The 17,548-nt window shown below is 39.6% G+C and overlaps 1 protein-coding gene across 1 annotated transcript in view; it reads right to left on the reverse strand.

Annotated features, from left to right (window-relative positions):
• Nucleotides 1-16,131, reverse strand: part of LOC128691552 (carotenoid-cleaving dioxygenase, mitochondrial) — a 36,551-nt gene extending 20,420 nt beyond the window's left edge. Inside the window, exons 1-2 of the mRNA XM_070088830.1 lie at nt 15,762-16,131; nt 1,336-1,469 (exon numbers count right to left, since the gene is read on the reverse strand). Coding sequence (XP_069944931.1) covers nt 1,336-1,469; nt 15,762-15,831 — 204 coding nt within the window. The 5' untranslated portion in view covers nt 15,832-16,131. The remainder of the gene's footprint in view (nt 1-1,335; nt 1,470-15,761) is intronic.
• Nucleotides 16,132-17,548: the final 1,417 nt, after the last annotated feature.

The raw sequence follows: 17,548 nt of genomic DNA on the forward strand, positions 1-17,548 counted from the left end.
ATTAATTGCACTATAAAAAGTAAAATAATATGAGGTAGTTGGTACTAGCTAGCAAAAGATAGTTTTGGGACTCACACAATAATGTAATTGGAATATACACTAATTGCACACACAATAAAAGGGACTAAAAGAAGTAGTGGTAAACAGAATTAAATGGATAGGTAGCAACCATGAATAATATTAATTTGGAGTAAAATTTGACTTGCAACACAAAATTATGAGCAATTAATAGCAATTAAAAAGTAAAAAGTATTTGAGGTAGCTGGTATTAGCTAGTAAAAGAAAAATAATAATAATGCACAATAATGTAATAGTAACGTACATTATATGCACCACACATATATATGTGTTAAGGACACTTATCTAGTCTGTTACAGAAATGTCAGCTTTTCTAAGGAAGGTAGAGAAATCATGTTCATTTGAGATGGTATATTGTTGTCCTGTTGATGTTTTCCTTACTAGTATTTTCCCATCTCGAGTGAAACACTGATGTATTTTGTTTTCCTGTTTAAGTTTTCTCAACCTGAACAGAAGGTTTTGACGTTTTCTCATTAGACACTCGATGAACACTCCATTTTTCATTGTAATTGCTGATTTAATTAAGTCCTTTCTTTTATCATATGAATGAAGTCTGATCATAATACTGTGTTTTCTACCTTGCTTTCCTAGCAAACATGTTTCTTTGATTTCATTGTTTTGCACGATAACTTTTACGTGGTCCTGTATTATCCTGATAACAGTTTCTTAGCACTGTTCTTGGGTTATGTCACTAGGAATGTGAGGGCTGTTTATTATAACTGCATCAGACAACTTATCTTGTTCAGTTTTGTCGTCTTGGAAATCAAGGCATTCAAGGTGCTCATTCTGAACGCTAATATGGATTCGACAGACAAGACGCCATGTCGTGTATTTGCAAAAGAGACAAACATAAAAATTGTAATTTTTGGAGTATGAGAGAGAGAGAGAGAGAGAGAGAGAGAGAGAGAGAGAGAGAGAGAGAGAGAGAGAGAGAGAGAGACAGACAGACAGACAGACAGACAGACAGACAGACAGACAGACAGACAGACAGACAGACAGACAGACAGACAGACAGACACACACACACACACACACACACACACACACACACACACACACACACACACACACACACACACACACACACACACACACACACATACACATACACATACACATACACATACACATACACACACACACACACACACACACACACACACACACACACACACACACACACACACACACACACACACACACAGGCCTAGTGTCTAATCGACATGTGCCTAGTACAAAATGATAACTAACACTCACCTTGCCATCTTCAATCTGGAACTTGTGAAGGATGGCCATGCCGTCAAGCCAGTGGTTGACAGTGAAGTCTCCCAGGTCATACTTGCCAGGTCCCACCCTCAGGAAGCTGCCACTCAGCCAGTCAGGCCACTCTCCTGGACAACACAACACAACCATTAGTTTTGTTTTCACTCAGATGTGAAGTCAGAGTTCAAATGTACGTTTCGGTCCAGGAAGGACCGAAACATCATCCTAAATTTCTTTCTCAACATTACGATTATTATATTTTATTCCTCTCAAGGGCGATTCCTTGACGCTGGTGAAGGGCTCTTGATCCATGGAATTGGTGCTACCGCCCGTTCCTCGATCTCCCATTCCCCAGGAGCTATGTGACCTTAGGGTTTAGCTCTCCCCATGAATATTTTAGTAGAAATAGTATATTAAGGGTAATCAAGGCGGTTGTTATGTTCCTTCATTGTGTTATAATCTAGTGTCATGTCAGCTGGTGTCATACCTGGTGTCACATTATCTTGTGTCACATCATCTAGTGTCACATCGTTTCACACCATCTAGTGTCATACCAACTAGTGTCACACCATCTAGTGTCACATCATCTAGTGTCACATCGTTTCACACCATCTAGTGTCACACCATCTAGTGTCACACCATCTATTGTCACATCATCTAGTGCCACATCATCTAGTGTCACACCATCTAGTGTCACTTCGTCTAGTGTCACATCATCTAGTGTCACATCTAGTGTCACATCGTTTAGTGTCACATGATCTAGTTTCACATCATCTAGTGTCACACCATCTAGTGTCACATCATCTAGTGTCACATCATCTAGTTTCACATCATCTAGTGTCACATCTAGTGTCACATCATCTAGTGTCACATCTAGTGTCACACCATCTAGTGTCACATCTAGTGTCACATCATCTAGTGTCACATCTAGTGTCACATCATCTAGTGTCACATCTAGTGCCACACCATCTAGTGTCACATCATCTAGTGTCACATCTAGTGTCACACCATCTAGTGTCACATCATCTAGTGTCACATCATCTAGTGTCACATCATCTAGTGTTACATCTAGTGTCACATCATCTAGTGTCACATCTAGTGTCACATCATCTAGTGTCACATCTAGTGTCACATCATCTAGTGTCACATCTAGTGTCACATCTAGTGTCACATCATCTAGTGTCACATCTAGTGTCACATCTAGTGTCACATCATCTAGTGTCACATCTAGTGTCACATCTAGTGTCACATCATCTAGTGTCACATCATCTAGTGTCACATCTAGTGTCACATCATCTAGTGTCACATCTAGTGTCACATCATCTAGTATCAGCGAAGGTGTGTACAGTGAGAGTCAAGATATTTACTGGCATCTTCTTTCTTCAGAGGGACGATCATTACGGATGTTGGAAACACTGTTTACTGAGACTGCCAACAAGAAACTACATTTTCTTATTCCAATAGAAAGCTTTGTTTTTAATTTTAATATAGGTAAAATTTCTAAGTTTCAATTCAGTCCGACGATGCGTTCTCCCGTGATATCACATTTAAACAAAATGGCGATGAGAATAATGACAAAACTCTCGTGAAAATAAAACCGTGAGGTATCCCTACTGGGCTCATAATCTGTGTATATACCTGGACGGATAAATACCTCAGTGTGTGGTCACTGAGAGTTTAATTTAGTGTATAGGTTAAACTCCATCTTAATGACACTCACGCAATAGACAGGGTGTGAATCTGAAAGACCAACCTACTGGGTTAATATATATTAAAAAGAGCAGTGATTGTGTCAAACCGTTGACTGAAGTAAGACTTACCTGTGGTCGTGTTACAAGTGCGCAAGACTGAATTTGTCATAAGAAAGTGATTTCCTTAGAATCTTCTTGACCCATGATAGCTGGTGTTATATTTATTCTAGACAGGATCGAGTTTCCTGTCAGTGACAGGAGAAGGATAGTTTCAAAAAGCTACTTTACCAGGAGTGATTATGGTGTTATAGCGCCTGAGTTGAGTCAGGAATATTAATTAAGTAGTAGCGAAGGTCAGACGAGAGATAATGATCGTATATGTCGGCCAGTGTGCTTCCTCCTTCATTAAGTGTTGAGTGATGCTCTTGTATTATTTCGATTGCATCATCAGTGTGTGTGTGTGTGTGTGTGTGTGTGTCCTCCACCTGAACGATGGCTACAGTCGCCTTCCACCACTCAGAGTTAATTACAAAAGGGCGTCAAGTAGAGTTTCCTTAACAAGAAGCTTCACTTACCGTCTTTTCAATTTGACTCCTCACATCTCAGTCTTAGCTGATCTTAGACTTCATGGTTTCTCAGTGCCACATGTTTACTACTCATTCCTTGCCTCGTCTTCCTCCCCCACGGCACGTTAACGAGTCGCCTTACGCGGCAGTGACTACCATTTATAGTCTCAGTTTCTAAAGGCTTTTCCATCCCGACTGATGACGTCAGTGTAATGTTGTCCTGCTAAATCCTGCAACATTTACAGCCAATTCCTAAATCTTCATAAATGGGAATGGGTGGATGTGATTGAGATGAAATGAGACGACATTTCGGTTCTTCCGAAACCATTATCATTCAGAACTTGAGAAACTGTCCAGAACGGAGCGATACGTCGTCTAGATTTCATTTCCAATCAGCGGACACAGTATTGTGATTTTTCTTCAAAATAGAAGGTGGGAATGGAGGCAGCCATTAATACAGCTAGAATATGACTCCTTTCACTCTTGTTTCCGCCACAATCACTCCCACACCTCTCCACTGCCTCCGTCCTCCCATGGAAATGTGGGTGGGAGTGTGGCACCGGTGCCAGGTACCACCTGGAGTCCTCGTCGCCAGGCACCACCTGGAACCCTCCTCTCCAGGTGAAACAACCAGGTTATACACCCCGAGGTGTATATCTCTCAATATTTAAAACTTTAATCCCTATTATCGGAATTAAAGTATTCTTGATTGGTGGTAAACAGGTTAAGTGCAGCTTTCATAGATCCTGTGTGTATAGTCAACAGGCTTTACACACAGTTAAGTAGCCATGTGAAACAAGCCTCTTTCTGTTCACTGACAATTATTACATCTGATTATATGATGTGTAAAGTACCAACGCGACGGTAGACACATAAGTTATGCAGAACAACCATGTGAAAAAATGGTGAAATTCCAAGCGCTTTCTTGAGTTCTCGCATTATCAAGGATCTGGATAATGTGAGAAATCACGAAATCGCTTGGAATTTCACTATTTTTTTCGCAGTGGTTGCTTTGCATATTGTGATATCACCTGTTTACTGTGATCTTATTGCTACACATGAAGTTATATGGAAGCCTGACTGACAATAAGTCACATTTTTTACTTTATTGGGTTATCCTCCGTTAAATCTACATACAGTACTGTACATTTTAGGTTTCCATAATATCTGCCCCCCCCCCTCATGATCATTGCAAAGCTTTTTTGCATATTGTGGAGTCAAATTAAAAATAGATTTACTTGCGAGTTTTCGCCCACGCTGTTGATTTTAATAAGTTACAAACAGAGCTGACTGTGACTTGATAAAGAACACTGCTGGGCTGTTCTGCTCTAGATTCCCCGGTATAATCGACCGGCCCGGGCCTTTTCCAAGAGGTGGCTCTACCTTGGCTCCCTGTCGTAGGAGGAGGTACAAGTACCTCCTCGACTTCTGGGACCAGCTGTCCCCAGGCATAGCCCCATTCCCCGCCCCCACGGGGCTCGGAGGGAGAAGCTAGGCACCTTGAGCTGCCACAAACCCCGCCCACACTGGGCTCGAAGGGTGTGGCAGCTGCATAGCAGCAGACGATGTCAGGAGGTGCAAAGGCAGCAAGCACTACAGGATCCTTTTGAAGCAACACCCCAGCCTTGGACCGAAGCCCGAGGGCTGGGGAAGCTCAAGAATGCCTCTTGTTGTGTGTGTTGTTGCTGCTAAAATTCGCTTGTCCGTTGCACTCTCCTCTGATGACTACATGGGCGAAACATCCATACAAGTGCACAGGTGGCGCGCGAGCGCCCAGACAGTTGAAAGAAGCTGGTATTTAACAACCTTCACCCTGACCTGATTAAGAGTAGTCAGGTACCATAGTCACCTCCGCCTGATGCAATCTTCTGCCAACTTCCGTTTCCTTTCTTCTCTAGTCTGGTTTAGCCCCATTTTGAGAATTTCGTACCATTCAAGAGAGTGCCTTGATGCTGATCAAGGGATTTTGATCCAAAGAATTAGAGCTACCCTTCCCTTCTTTGAATTCAGGTTTAATCCCATCCTCAGGCTATATATGACCCCTAAAAATTCAAGGATTCCCTATGAATAATAATAATGTGAATATATTAACAATAATATTTATTGCCGCGAGTTAATGTTTGTCTGCAGTAACTCTTCAGTCTGACAGTCTTACACATTATATAATTCTCACGGACGATTGTCTTGAGAAAAGGCTAAGTTCTCAAGATCATTACAAAAATAACATACGAAATCCTACAATGGTTTTGAGTGCACACAGGTGCCACGGTTACACATTCAAAATATTAATGAGCTGACTTACGTTTAATCTACACAAAGTCAAACAATGTGACTCATTTCCAATGTGTTGGGTGACTAAGGTTCCCTGTGATTCATTGGTATATATGCAGTGGAGGACTGATATATCTGTGGGTAGCGCAGTGCTTCAATAGTAGTGAGTTGAGTCATTGTGAAATATTCCTGTGTAATAACTCTGAAGATTGTGCTGTTTAGAAGAATATAATTGCCTCAGGGAACCAGGCTGGGCTTACACGGGCAAAAGGTGGAGGCGTGTCCTGGGCATTATCCTAGGTACTGACTATCTGGGCCCAAGATCTCTCTAAGAGGATGTTGTTCACTGCTTTGGCTTTTGTTTCTAGCTAACCTCTTTTTTCCCCAGACAACTTTTTAATTACATTTTTTTCTTATACCCAGAAGCATAAAGCGACAAGAACAGAGTAACACTGCAATGTTTTTGTAGCCCATACTAGGTCCTGCTCACACCCACTCGTAAGTTTACCAAACTAAGTATTTTATACAGTAACACTGACAGTTTTTTCCACTTCTACGAATTCTATATACTTCATGTGTGACAGAAACGTCATGGAAAGCCACTTATGTTGCATAACCTTTTCCCTTTCGTCATAAATCTTTTCAAGAAACTTAGCCACAACTCCAGGTAGTCATCAACGTCAAACTAGGCTGCCGTCAGCCTGTCACGCTATTACATGATCATCTCCTTATCAGGAAACTGCGCATCTTGATCAGGTTCAAGTTCACTCAAGGTGACCTCAAAGAAATTTGCCGGTTTTAACTAAAAAAAAATATCTAAAATTCACCGGTCATCGTTTCAAATATTTGGATATCTGGTGGTGGTTTTTCTGGGGCTGATCCATCGAAGGTTATCCTTGTTATACGAAATTCGTGGCAAACTGTCTAACATATAAGATCAAGTGGGTACTGAGCAATTACACCAGCAGCTGAGGGTGGCTAAGCTCGAGATACGGCGACTGACTGAGGAAAAAAAGAGGATTCGTAGTAATCCTCCTGTTGTGAATCCTCAGGTCAAGAAAGGAACCTGGACAGTGGCCAGGCAGTATGGAACGAAGCTGAGGATCAAGAGGACGGATGGAGAGGTAGAAACGACGAAGAACCAGGAGACTGCTGTGGAAACTTTTAACCAATTCTCCGTGCTACCCGATGAATGTGAGTTGATTTCTGGGAACGTCACGACAAAGAACACCAAGGAAGGTAAGGACATTGTGCTGGTTGGGGGACAGTGAGATTATGTATTAGATTAATAGGCCCTTCTGCTTGAAGGATAGGAGTAGGAGACAGAAGGTTTGCTTTCCTAGGGCTAGGATGGAGGATGTCTTTAGCCGGCTTGACAGCATCATGAATGGTAATGGGATCAATCCTATTATCTGCCTCAGTGCTGGAAGCACTGATGTAGGCAAGCGTAGAAGTGAGGATTTAAAAGGTATAGGACAGCAGTAGACATAATTAGGAAGAAGTGATGGAGCCCTGTTATATATGGCATTTTGCCAAGAAGGGGTGATGGAAATGAATTCCTGTCCAGAGCAATTGGTATTAATTGTTGGCTGGATAAACACTAAGGATATTGCAGTACCATTCATCAACTGCTGGGACCACTTCTGCGGCAGAAATGACATGTATGCCAGGGACAGGGTTCACTTATCCAGTGCAGGTGCAGGTTTTTTGGCTAATTCAATTGAGGGTGTTGTTAGAGCTTTAAATTAGGAGTAGTTAGAGGTAAGGGTTTGGGAAGGGAAAGTATTGAGTGTGGAAATATTGATTTAGGCCTTGATATCATGAATCTTAAGAATAATAGTCATCCAGAAACATTAGATATTGATAATATTAAAAATTGTGTAAAAGCAAAGCTGAATAGCAAAAAAGTACAGGAGAAAAAACATCCTAATGTATTTTATACTAATCGTCGAAGTGCTAGAAATAATATTAATGAGATATGTTTGGTAGCATGTGCTGGGAACTTTGATGTCATTGCAATAACTGAAATATGGTATAATTTAAAGAATCGAGACTTGATTGCCGAGTGCCATAATCAAGGGTTTAAGTTGTTCCATGTAGATAGATATAACAGAAGAGAAAGTATAAATTGTTGGATAAAACAGGTATAAAAATACATGGATTAGTAACAGAATCTGTTTGGGTAGAATTTCTAGAAAGTTAAGAAAAAATAATTTTAGGTGAAATATACCGACCTCCAGGCTTAGAAAGCGGTCGTGGGAGACTTCTTTGGAACGAAATTGTAAGGGTTTCTAGACATGATAATGTAGAATTAGTGAAATAATTTAACTTCAGTCAAATTGACTAGATTTCTTTGACCAGTAATCTGGAGTCCAATGACTTCCTGGAAATGGTTCAGGACTGCTTTCTGAAACAGTGTGTAACAGAGCCAACCAGAGGTAACAATGTGCTGTACCTGGTCTTATTAAACAAAGAAACCCTCGTAAATAATCTGGAGATCTCTGAAGAGCTTGGTTCAAGTGAACTCAAATCTATTACCTTTAATATTGCCTGGGAGTACAAAAATATGTATAATACAGTAAAAGTTCCCGATTTTCGTTCTGCCGATTATAATGAACTTAGGGAACACCTGTCTAATCTCGACTTTATTCACCATGATCACACTTCCAATAATGAAGATATCTGCATTTACGACCATTTTCTTAAAAGGAACAACATGCACAGAGTATATATATTCCCAAGAGAAAAACTGGGTCAAATAATAGTAATCCCGAATGAATGAATAAGAGACTAAAGCATCTATTAGGAGGGAAAAGGGAATTCATAGACTCATCGAAAGAGAAGAGGTTATTCACCAATATGTTCAGTTTAAAAGAAAAGTAAAAAAAGGGATTAGAAAGACTAAACGTGACCATGAAATTAAGGTTGCTAATGAATCGAAGACTAATCCGAAAGGGTTCTTTCAAGTGTATAAGACGAAGGTGAAGGAAAAAGTAGGACCTCCGAAAATTGGGATTGGACAACTGACGGATAACGAACACGAAATGTGTTGTCTGTTTAATTGTTATTTCATGTCAGTATTTACCCAAGAAGCATAAATGATATCCAAGAAAATAAATTAAGTGATATTACTGTCACGAGGGAAATGGTTATAAAACAAGTAGATAAACAAACAAAATAAGTCCCAGGGACCCGACGAATTGTTTTCCAAGGTAAAGAGTGCAAGTTCGAACTCAGTCAGCCGCTAACTAGCGTGTTTAGTGCTTCTGTTCAAACTGTTGTTCCATGGATGTGGAAGAGAGCTAATGTAATACCCATATTTAAATCAGGGCATATGTTCATTCCATCAAATTACCGTCCAATAAGCCTTACATCTATCGTAAGCAAATTATTAGAATCAGTTATACCTCGTCACCTTGACGAGCATAATTTGATTAATGAGTCTCAGCAAGGATTCACGAGAGGTCGTTCTTACCTAACAAATTTACTGACAATCTTCGATAAAGCATATGAGGCAGTAGACAATGATAAAGCGTATGATGTTATTTATCTGGATTTCAGTAAGGCTTTCAATAGAGTACCTCACAAAAAAAAAAAAAAACTTAGGAAAAGTGGTAGCTCATGGTATAGGAGGTAAAGTTCTAACATGGATCGAGGCATGACTTACTAATAGAAATCAGTTTCCGTCAATGAGGTCAAATCTGAAGAGGGACCGGTCACTAGTGGCGTTCCACAAGGATCAGTTTTAGGCCCATTGTTGTTCATAATTTACATTACTGACCTTGATGAAGGAATTTCCAGTGACATGAGCAAATTTGCTGATGATACAAAAATAGCTAAACACACTTTAAACAATGTTTGGGTTTTTCTCAGTATTTGAATATCTTGAACTGACCAGTTGAGAGTTCCTACCTAGGAGACCGCCCTTCACTCAGACCCCCGCGTGCGTATTCTTAATGAAGGGATCTATATTATAACCTCTTGCACCACCTTTCTAATTTGGTCTTCACTGGACGGTTGATCAAATGACAAAGACTCATATCAGGTGATTTTTCCTAACATATGCAATAACTACAGCACCTTTGTTTCAAATGTTCAGGAAGCTCACGAGGTCATGTTGCCCTGAACCCGAGACCTTACTCAGGTACGAGCTGGAGTTCAGACCACATCCTGGCAGGTTTCCTGAAGTGTTCATGTTAAATTGCTGTATTTACACCAATATTAACTTAACAAGTCAGTCATCATATATCACCAGCCCTGTGTTAAATAACCTATTATGTCAGAGACTTGAACATGAGAGTTTTAGCAAATATTATTTCGAACTAATCATTGAAAAATAAAATGACTAATTTCGTGAAATTGATGATATAAGAAACATCAATATAATCATTTTGAAAAATTTTCTGATTCATACGTTGTTCACCAAAGTTTACTCAACATGTTATCACTGCTTAGCAAACATACGTTATCTGAGTAATGTTAGTGATATCAGCAAAAACAAAAAAAACTCTGCCTCGGTGTTATTTGACACACGACCCACGTTATCTAACTCAATCATAGTTAAACAACACAAGCAGGACAACGATAAGCCTAGTGAATATACTCAGCGCTGCAGTACAGCCGCCGCCACGAAGGTTAGGGAAAGGTTGGTCCTCCAGTGACTTTGTGTTGCATTTCATGAAGCGCTAAAACTGTGTAAGTTTTTCAGTGGAAGGACTGATGGAGACTCGACCCTCCACTCACTTTTCTCAGTTTGGTCTCTGAGCAGTCAAGCTATTTAGTTCTCTCAACGACGTTGAAGCCTCCAGAGCACCTTAGATTGGTACTTCAGTGGCATTGAAATCTCCAGTGTATGTGTATGTGCGTTCACTGTGGTACAAGGGTGTGGACTTCCACCAGGTGCACACGCACGCACGTTAAGAAAAATAAATTAATATTCAGTCACAGAGTGACATTGTCCAGTAGCCAGTGGGTCACAACAGCTTCAGAGATCAGCTGGAGCACCACATGTACCACCTATGCCTGGACTTTCTCCAGTCTGACGAGAGGCTGTCAAGGGTCAGCCTGTCTTGTGCCCTGCCTCTACCGTCTGCTGCTTAGATATTGCACGACATCAACACACAGGTTTTTTAATATAATAAATCTCGTAAATTAACATATGTAGAATCATTCTTTATACTCAAAAGAAATCTCAAGTTACCACTTGACGCTAAGACGTCCTCTTTTTCTCACTTCTTGAACAAAGTAAATAACTAAAGCTTAATAAATAGAAATCATTATAAAAAAAAAATAGCTATCAGGGGAAAATAAATCCTTGCTAGTTTATAAAAAAAAATCAGGGGAAAATAGCTATCAGGGGAAAATAAACCCTTGCTAGTTTAATTTTAGAACAAGTGTGACGACAAACAAACAAAAAAATAGCTATCAGGGGAAAATAAACCCTTGCTAGTTTAATTTTAGAACAAGTGTGACGACAAACAAAAATATTGTCATTAGTCATTAACCCTTCGACCTAATATATAAGTTAGACTAAGTTGTGCTCAGTAGAGAGCAAAACAAATACAAGGAAAATGCAAGAAGATGAAGTGGAGGCAAAAGAATGACAAAAATAAGTTGAAAAACAAAGACTTGAAGAGACAATAACGGGTTTTTCAGGAACAACTCAACAGTTGTGTTATTAAAACAATATTCGTTACACGGTCTGCAAGGTGAGGAAAAAAACTTGCTTTAGAGTTAGATAAAAACTTTATATAAATTAAACTGCATTTATGCAACAAATCCGGTACAATGGCTTAATTAAAAAAAACATAGCTAAGGATGAAAACAAAAAGAAAAACGATGCAATAAACACAATGACTCAAACATAAACATCGAGCCAAGAAATGGACACAGAAGAGCAACACTGTATGCAAGGCATGCTGACTAGCTGACATATTTAGCTCAGTAAAAAACAAAGATAGAAGGGCAGCACTGTACACTGGATATGCTGACTAGCTGACACATTTAGCTCAGTAAAAACATAATAAAAATAGAAGGGCAGCACTGTACACTAGATATGCTGACTGGCTGACACGTAGAGCTCAGAATCAGTAGTCCTTCAATATGAAGGAAGTGAACAAATTTAATTCATCAGGCAATGCTGTGGTGAAGGCCAAGTGAACACTTACGTTCAGAAGAAGATAGAAGAAAGCCCGAAAAAGCAAGGAGTAGGTCACTTTAATAAGTGAAATACAAAAGGTTGGGCTCAAGAGCTAGAGCAACGCAGACAATTAAATGAAGGAAATGAGGCGAATGCAGCAAGTTGAACGCATTTTAATGAAAATGAACACGATGAAGTGAGCACAATTAGATGAACGCAAGTGAACACGAGATATACTGACTGATCTAGAGTCCAGTAATACTTCCTCTATTACCCCTGATAATTTAATTTCCTATAATATAAACTTTACTGAAATAACAGCTTAACCATCAAGAGTTGCAAGTTTGAGAACGGTACCTTCAACGAGTTGCAAGTTTGAGAACGGTACCTCCAACGAGTCAAAACCTCAAGAGAACAAAAAGATTCAATCAGTCATGCGTTTCAGAAGGGTACGTTGAGCGAGTTGAGAGTTTTATGACAATGCTTTCATCATTCAACGGATTTAAGAGGTTCAGGTACGTTCAACGAGTCCATATTTTCAGAACGGCGCGTTCAACGAGTTATGGAACGATACGTTCAAGTGAGAACTACCTTAGTGTTGGTGTTAGTTTACGATGATCCTGAAAGCTTCAGTCTCACTCAACAATTAAGTAAACAATAGTACAGTGGACCCCCGCATAACGATCACCTCCGAATGCGACCAGTTATGTAAGTGTATTTATGTAAGTGCGTTTGTACGTGTATGTTTGGGGGTCTGAAATGGACTAATCTACTTCACAATATTTCTTATGGGAACAAATTCGGTCAGTACTGGCACCTGAACATACTTCTGGAGTGAAAAAATATCGTTAACCGGGGGTCCACTGTATAATCTCTGTAAAGAGGGCTTCAATAAACTTTCAGTGTGTGTATATATACACAGACATACACCTCTCGGTGTATATACTCTGAGAGATACACATCTTTCACAGTATATACACTGAGATAAATTCCTCTCTGTGGATATTCTTTACGTGTGAATACAACTGACGTTACTTATTGTACAAGCTTGTCACTGCTGCACGTGTATGAGCTTGGCACTGCTGCACATGTATAAGCCTGGCACTGCATCACATGTATGGGCTTAGCACTGCTGCATGTGTATTATCCTGACAGTGCATCACATGTATGAGCTTGGCACTGAATCACATATATAAACGTGGCACTGCATCACATGTATAAGCCTGGCACTGCTGCACATGTATAAGCCTGGCACTGTATCACATGTACGAGCTTGATACTGCATCACATATATAAACGTGGCACTGCATCACATGCATAAGCCTGGCACTGCTGCACATGTATAACTCTGGCATTGCACTACATGTATAAACTTGGCACTACATCGCATGTATAAGCTTGGCACTACTGCACACATGACACATATATAAAGGCAACACTGTGTCTCTCAGGGTAAACTATATTACTCTCACTCTTGATTAACATTGTACAGCACAACTCTGAGTAAGGTGAGTGTAGTCATCAATGGAATGAATAAACACCGACAGTAAGTGAGGAGCATAGTTGAGCGTTATTATACATTGGTGGTGGAAACTCATGAATGACCTGCCTGCTTTAAATTGCTGTTGGTCAACTCTGTGTGCACTTGTCATGCAATCTTTGATAGATTTCGTCTAGTTATGCCTGACTCAATTCAGCAACCATCTTTCTTCCTTAGTGTGATTGTATCTTTTTATATCACGATGCAATGAAACATAATAGTAATATTGTTGTCAGAGAGACAGACAGACAGAGGCAGACAGACAGAGGGAGACAGACAGACAGAGGCAGAGAGACAGACAGAGGGAGAGAGACACGTTGACTTTCAAATGAGTTGAAGTAGGTAACAGCTCCTAGGAACGTTAACCTAACCTTGTAAAACCCTGTGAAGAAACAGACAGACAAGGACAGACAGATAGACAGGGATACAGAGACAGACAAGGACACACAGAGACAGTGGTGAGCATAATCACCACTTATAGTGGTCGTCATATAGAGCCTCAATAATCACCTCAGAAAAACCGGTCTAAACTCCTACCTCCACTGACGTCACTTGTCCTTCGTACTTCTACCTATCTAATTTTAGGCTCACGGGAGCCACTACATACGTGTTCCGACTCTTACAAGCCACATTTTTCCTATTTCCTTCCTCATCCCGCCACCCGTCTCCTCGTTATCACTACCTGTGTGTGTGTGTGTGTGTGTGTGTGTGTGTGTGTGTGTGTGTGTGTGTGTGTGTGTGTGTGTACACAGTATTTAAATGCATGAACGAGACTGTAGGTTCTGTAAGGTAAACAATGAGCACCAGGAGGTACACATCTTCAGTGTACGATACACGCCATTTTAGTTGGTCAAGGTGAACATGTCTTAAACATGTGTCTGGTGCCGTCGATAAACCTTACTGACACATACAACAACAACAACACTCTTAACACTCTGTTTGAATACAAATCTGTCAACTGCATCACATTTAAACTCGAGTTATTTTTTCAACACCTTATTATGTCCATTGTTTTTCAAGTCTCTTATTTTTTTATACAATCATCTTATCAGACTTTCTTTCACGCCTCTTAGGAGAATATAATTTCAATGTTCTTCATATATCTCCGTACGAAATATTTCTCATGCAGGATATGTTTTTAACAGGATCCTGCTGCAGTTTGATAGGCTGAACTGCTCAGTACAAATCGAATTATTATTGTTACTAAGGAATCCAAATTAGTAACGTTTTTAGATTTCTAACCCTGTTATGTATCAGAGCAAATTACCTTTACTTTTGGTGTCTATGTTAATATACGGAGGTATACTTATGTATGACGAGTTATTCAGCGCGAGAAATGATGTATTATAATTGTTATATCAATGAAGAAGCGCTAAACACATTAGGGATCATACAGCTCTTGGGAATTTGGGAACGAAAGGTAATCGGGTATACCTGAAGGGTGTTGCGGGGGTCAACGCCCCCGCGGGCCGGTCCGTGACCAGGCTTCTTCAAGAGAACTAATGGAGGCTCGATCCTTCGTCCGCTTATCACTAGACAGCCACGCTACTCTCCTCTGTTACCTTAACCCATAAATTCTTCACAGCTTTCATATCAAGTGTCTGCAGCGCACCGCATTACTCTATTGTCAAACTTGGAACTTATTACTCTCTTCCTGTATCTCACTTGTTCTACCTTAAATTTGCATTGCGTCTTATTATTGTCTGTGTGCATTTATGTTGCCGCGTTGTCTAATGTCATTTTTCTTTTTTTTTTTTTTTTGTATATTATAAAAGGCGAAGGTTCCAGGAAACCTCCCAGAAGAGCACCGTTAACGAGTCAACCCCATTTAGCCTTCACCCTACTGATGTTATCTCTTGTTTCCTCTCTACTCCCAAGTCTGATTCTACAACATACATACACACAACATATATATATATTATGTATATAATTTATATTTGCTTTTGATATGCATACAAATAAGCACTTCGCTACACAAGCTTAATTTATAAAGACATTTATAATGATTTCAGGAGCATGGAAGGTTTAAAACAAAACGTGAAGTAAGGAAAAGGTGAAGATGAGAGAAGACAGAGAAGATATACATGAGACGGAAATGCGAGAGAGGGATGAAAGGGAGAAGGAAAGTCGGGACAGATACTAGAGCGAGGGGGCTAGATATGAGGGGAAGGCGAAGTAGATGAGAGAGGGGAAAGTAGAGGGGGTAGACTCACCTTTTAGCTTGGCAGGAACAGGGTCTACCCGCTCCTCAGTAGTGCTGAACAACTCTCCAAAAGACTCCATCTCTTCCCTGATGTCTCTCCTCGGACTTGACAATGTCACTCCTTAAGAGCTGAGATGACTCGCACAGATCTGTAGCTTCTCCTGGTGTAGGAACACGAGAGATCTCTCGCTTCTCCTGCAGAGCTGTCGGTAGACGATAAAGTCTTCCTTACAGCAGGGAAATAACAGCAAAAGACGTTCTTTCAAACGGCAGATATCGGCTATGTTGAAGCTTCAGTCTGGAGGCTGAGTCTAGGGACTGGAGTCGCTAGGCGAGGTGGCCACGGGGAGCGGGGCCCAGCACGTCTTGTTGTACTGACGGCTGGTGTTGAACTGACGATACCTGAGTTGGCTTCTTTCGCCCTCACCTCTCTCACACGAACGTACATACGCTCGTACACACACGATAAACGTACATACACACGTACACACACTAGCTACAAGGCCAACTTTTGCTGGCTCCTCCTACCCCACCATTAATTTTTTCTAGATTTCTGGTTTTTCTCTAGTCTCCTGAGATAGCCGAGGCTGGAGACGGGTTTTTTTAAGAAGCATGTGACTAGTCACATGCTTCTTAAAACAAAGCACTGCTCTTGTTTTCGTCTAATTTGCCGCTACCATTCTTCACACTCATCTCTTCCCTGTACCATCATCTTCACCTTCTGCCACTCTCACCACCCTCTACCACTGTTAACACCCTCTTCAACCACTATCTTCACTCTCAACCACTATCTTCACTCTCAACCACTATCTTCACTCTCAACCACTATCTTCACTCTCAACCACTATCTTAACTCTAACAAGATTTTCATATTTACTGCTATCTCTGAAGACAGAAAAGCGTCACAAACAACAAATGGAAAAAATGTGGAAATTGATGAATTTATATATATATATATATATATATATATATATATATATATATATATATATATATATATATATATATATATATATATATATATATATATATATATATATATATAGAGAGAGAGGTCTGAAGCTGTTTGAGTATTTTCTCCTACCACCCCTTATATTTAATATATATTTTATTTAAAGACAAAATACATTGACAAAACATTCACAAAAATACAATAGAAAGTAAAGCAACATATATATATATATATATATATATATATATATATATATATATATATATATATATATATATATATATATATATATATATATATATATATATATATATATATATATATATATATATATATATATATATATATATATATATATATATATATATATATATATATATATATATATATATATATATATATATATATATATATATATATATATATATATATATATATATATATATATATATATATATATATATATTCAAAGGTACCACCTCTAGAACTTTACTGGGGACCCTCATCCTTAGAGAAGACAATAAAAGTACCTCAGGAAAAACTCAAGGTTCTCCCCGGACCTATTTGAGTATTTTCTTTTCCTACCACCCCCTATATTTTATATTCTAGGGAAAAAATTATTAATAGACAGAATACATTTACAGAAAACACAAACATGAATACATTGGTTCAATATGTTAAAGATTATGAATTTCCTCCAGCTTCTCCGAAGCCGGACGCGAGAAAAGTATGCAACAAGCATTTCCCCTTTGGATGGCCACGCTGAGGCGCTGGAACATGAAAGTGGCTGCCCTTGAGTCCCTGGTGGTGTCGATGAGTCTGGAACCCAATTCTTTAAGGAAACG

Source organism: Cherax quadricarinatus, chromosome 26 (assembly GCF_038502225.1).
Source record: "Cherax quadricarinatus isolate ZL_2023a chromosome 26, ASM3850222v1, whole genome shotgun sequence".
Taxonomy (NCBI): domain Eukaryota; kingdom Metazoa; phylum Arthropoda; class Malacostraca; order Decapoda; family Parastacidae; genus Cherax; species Cherax quadricarinatus.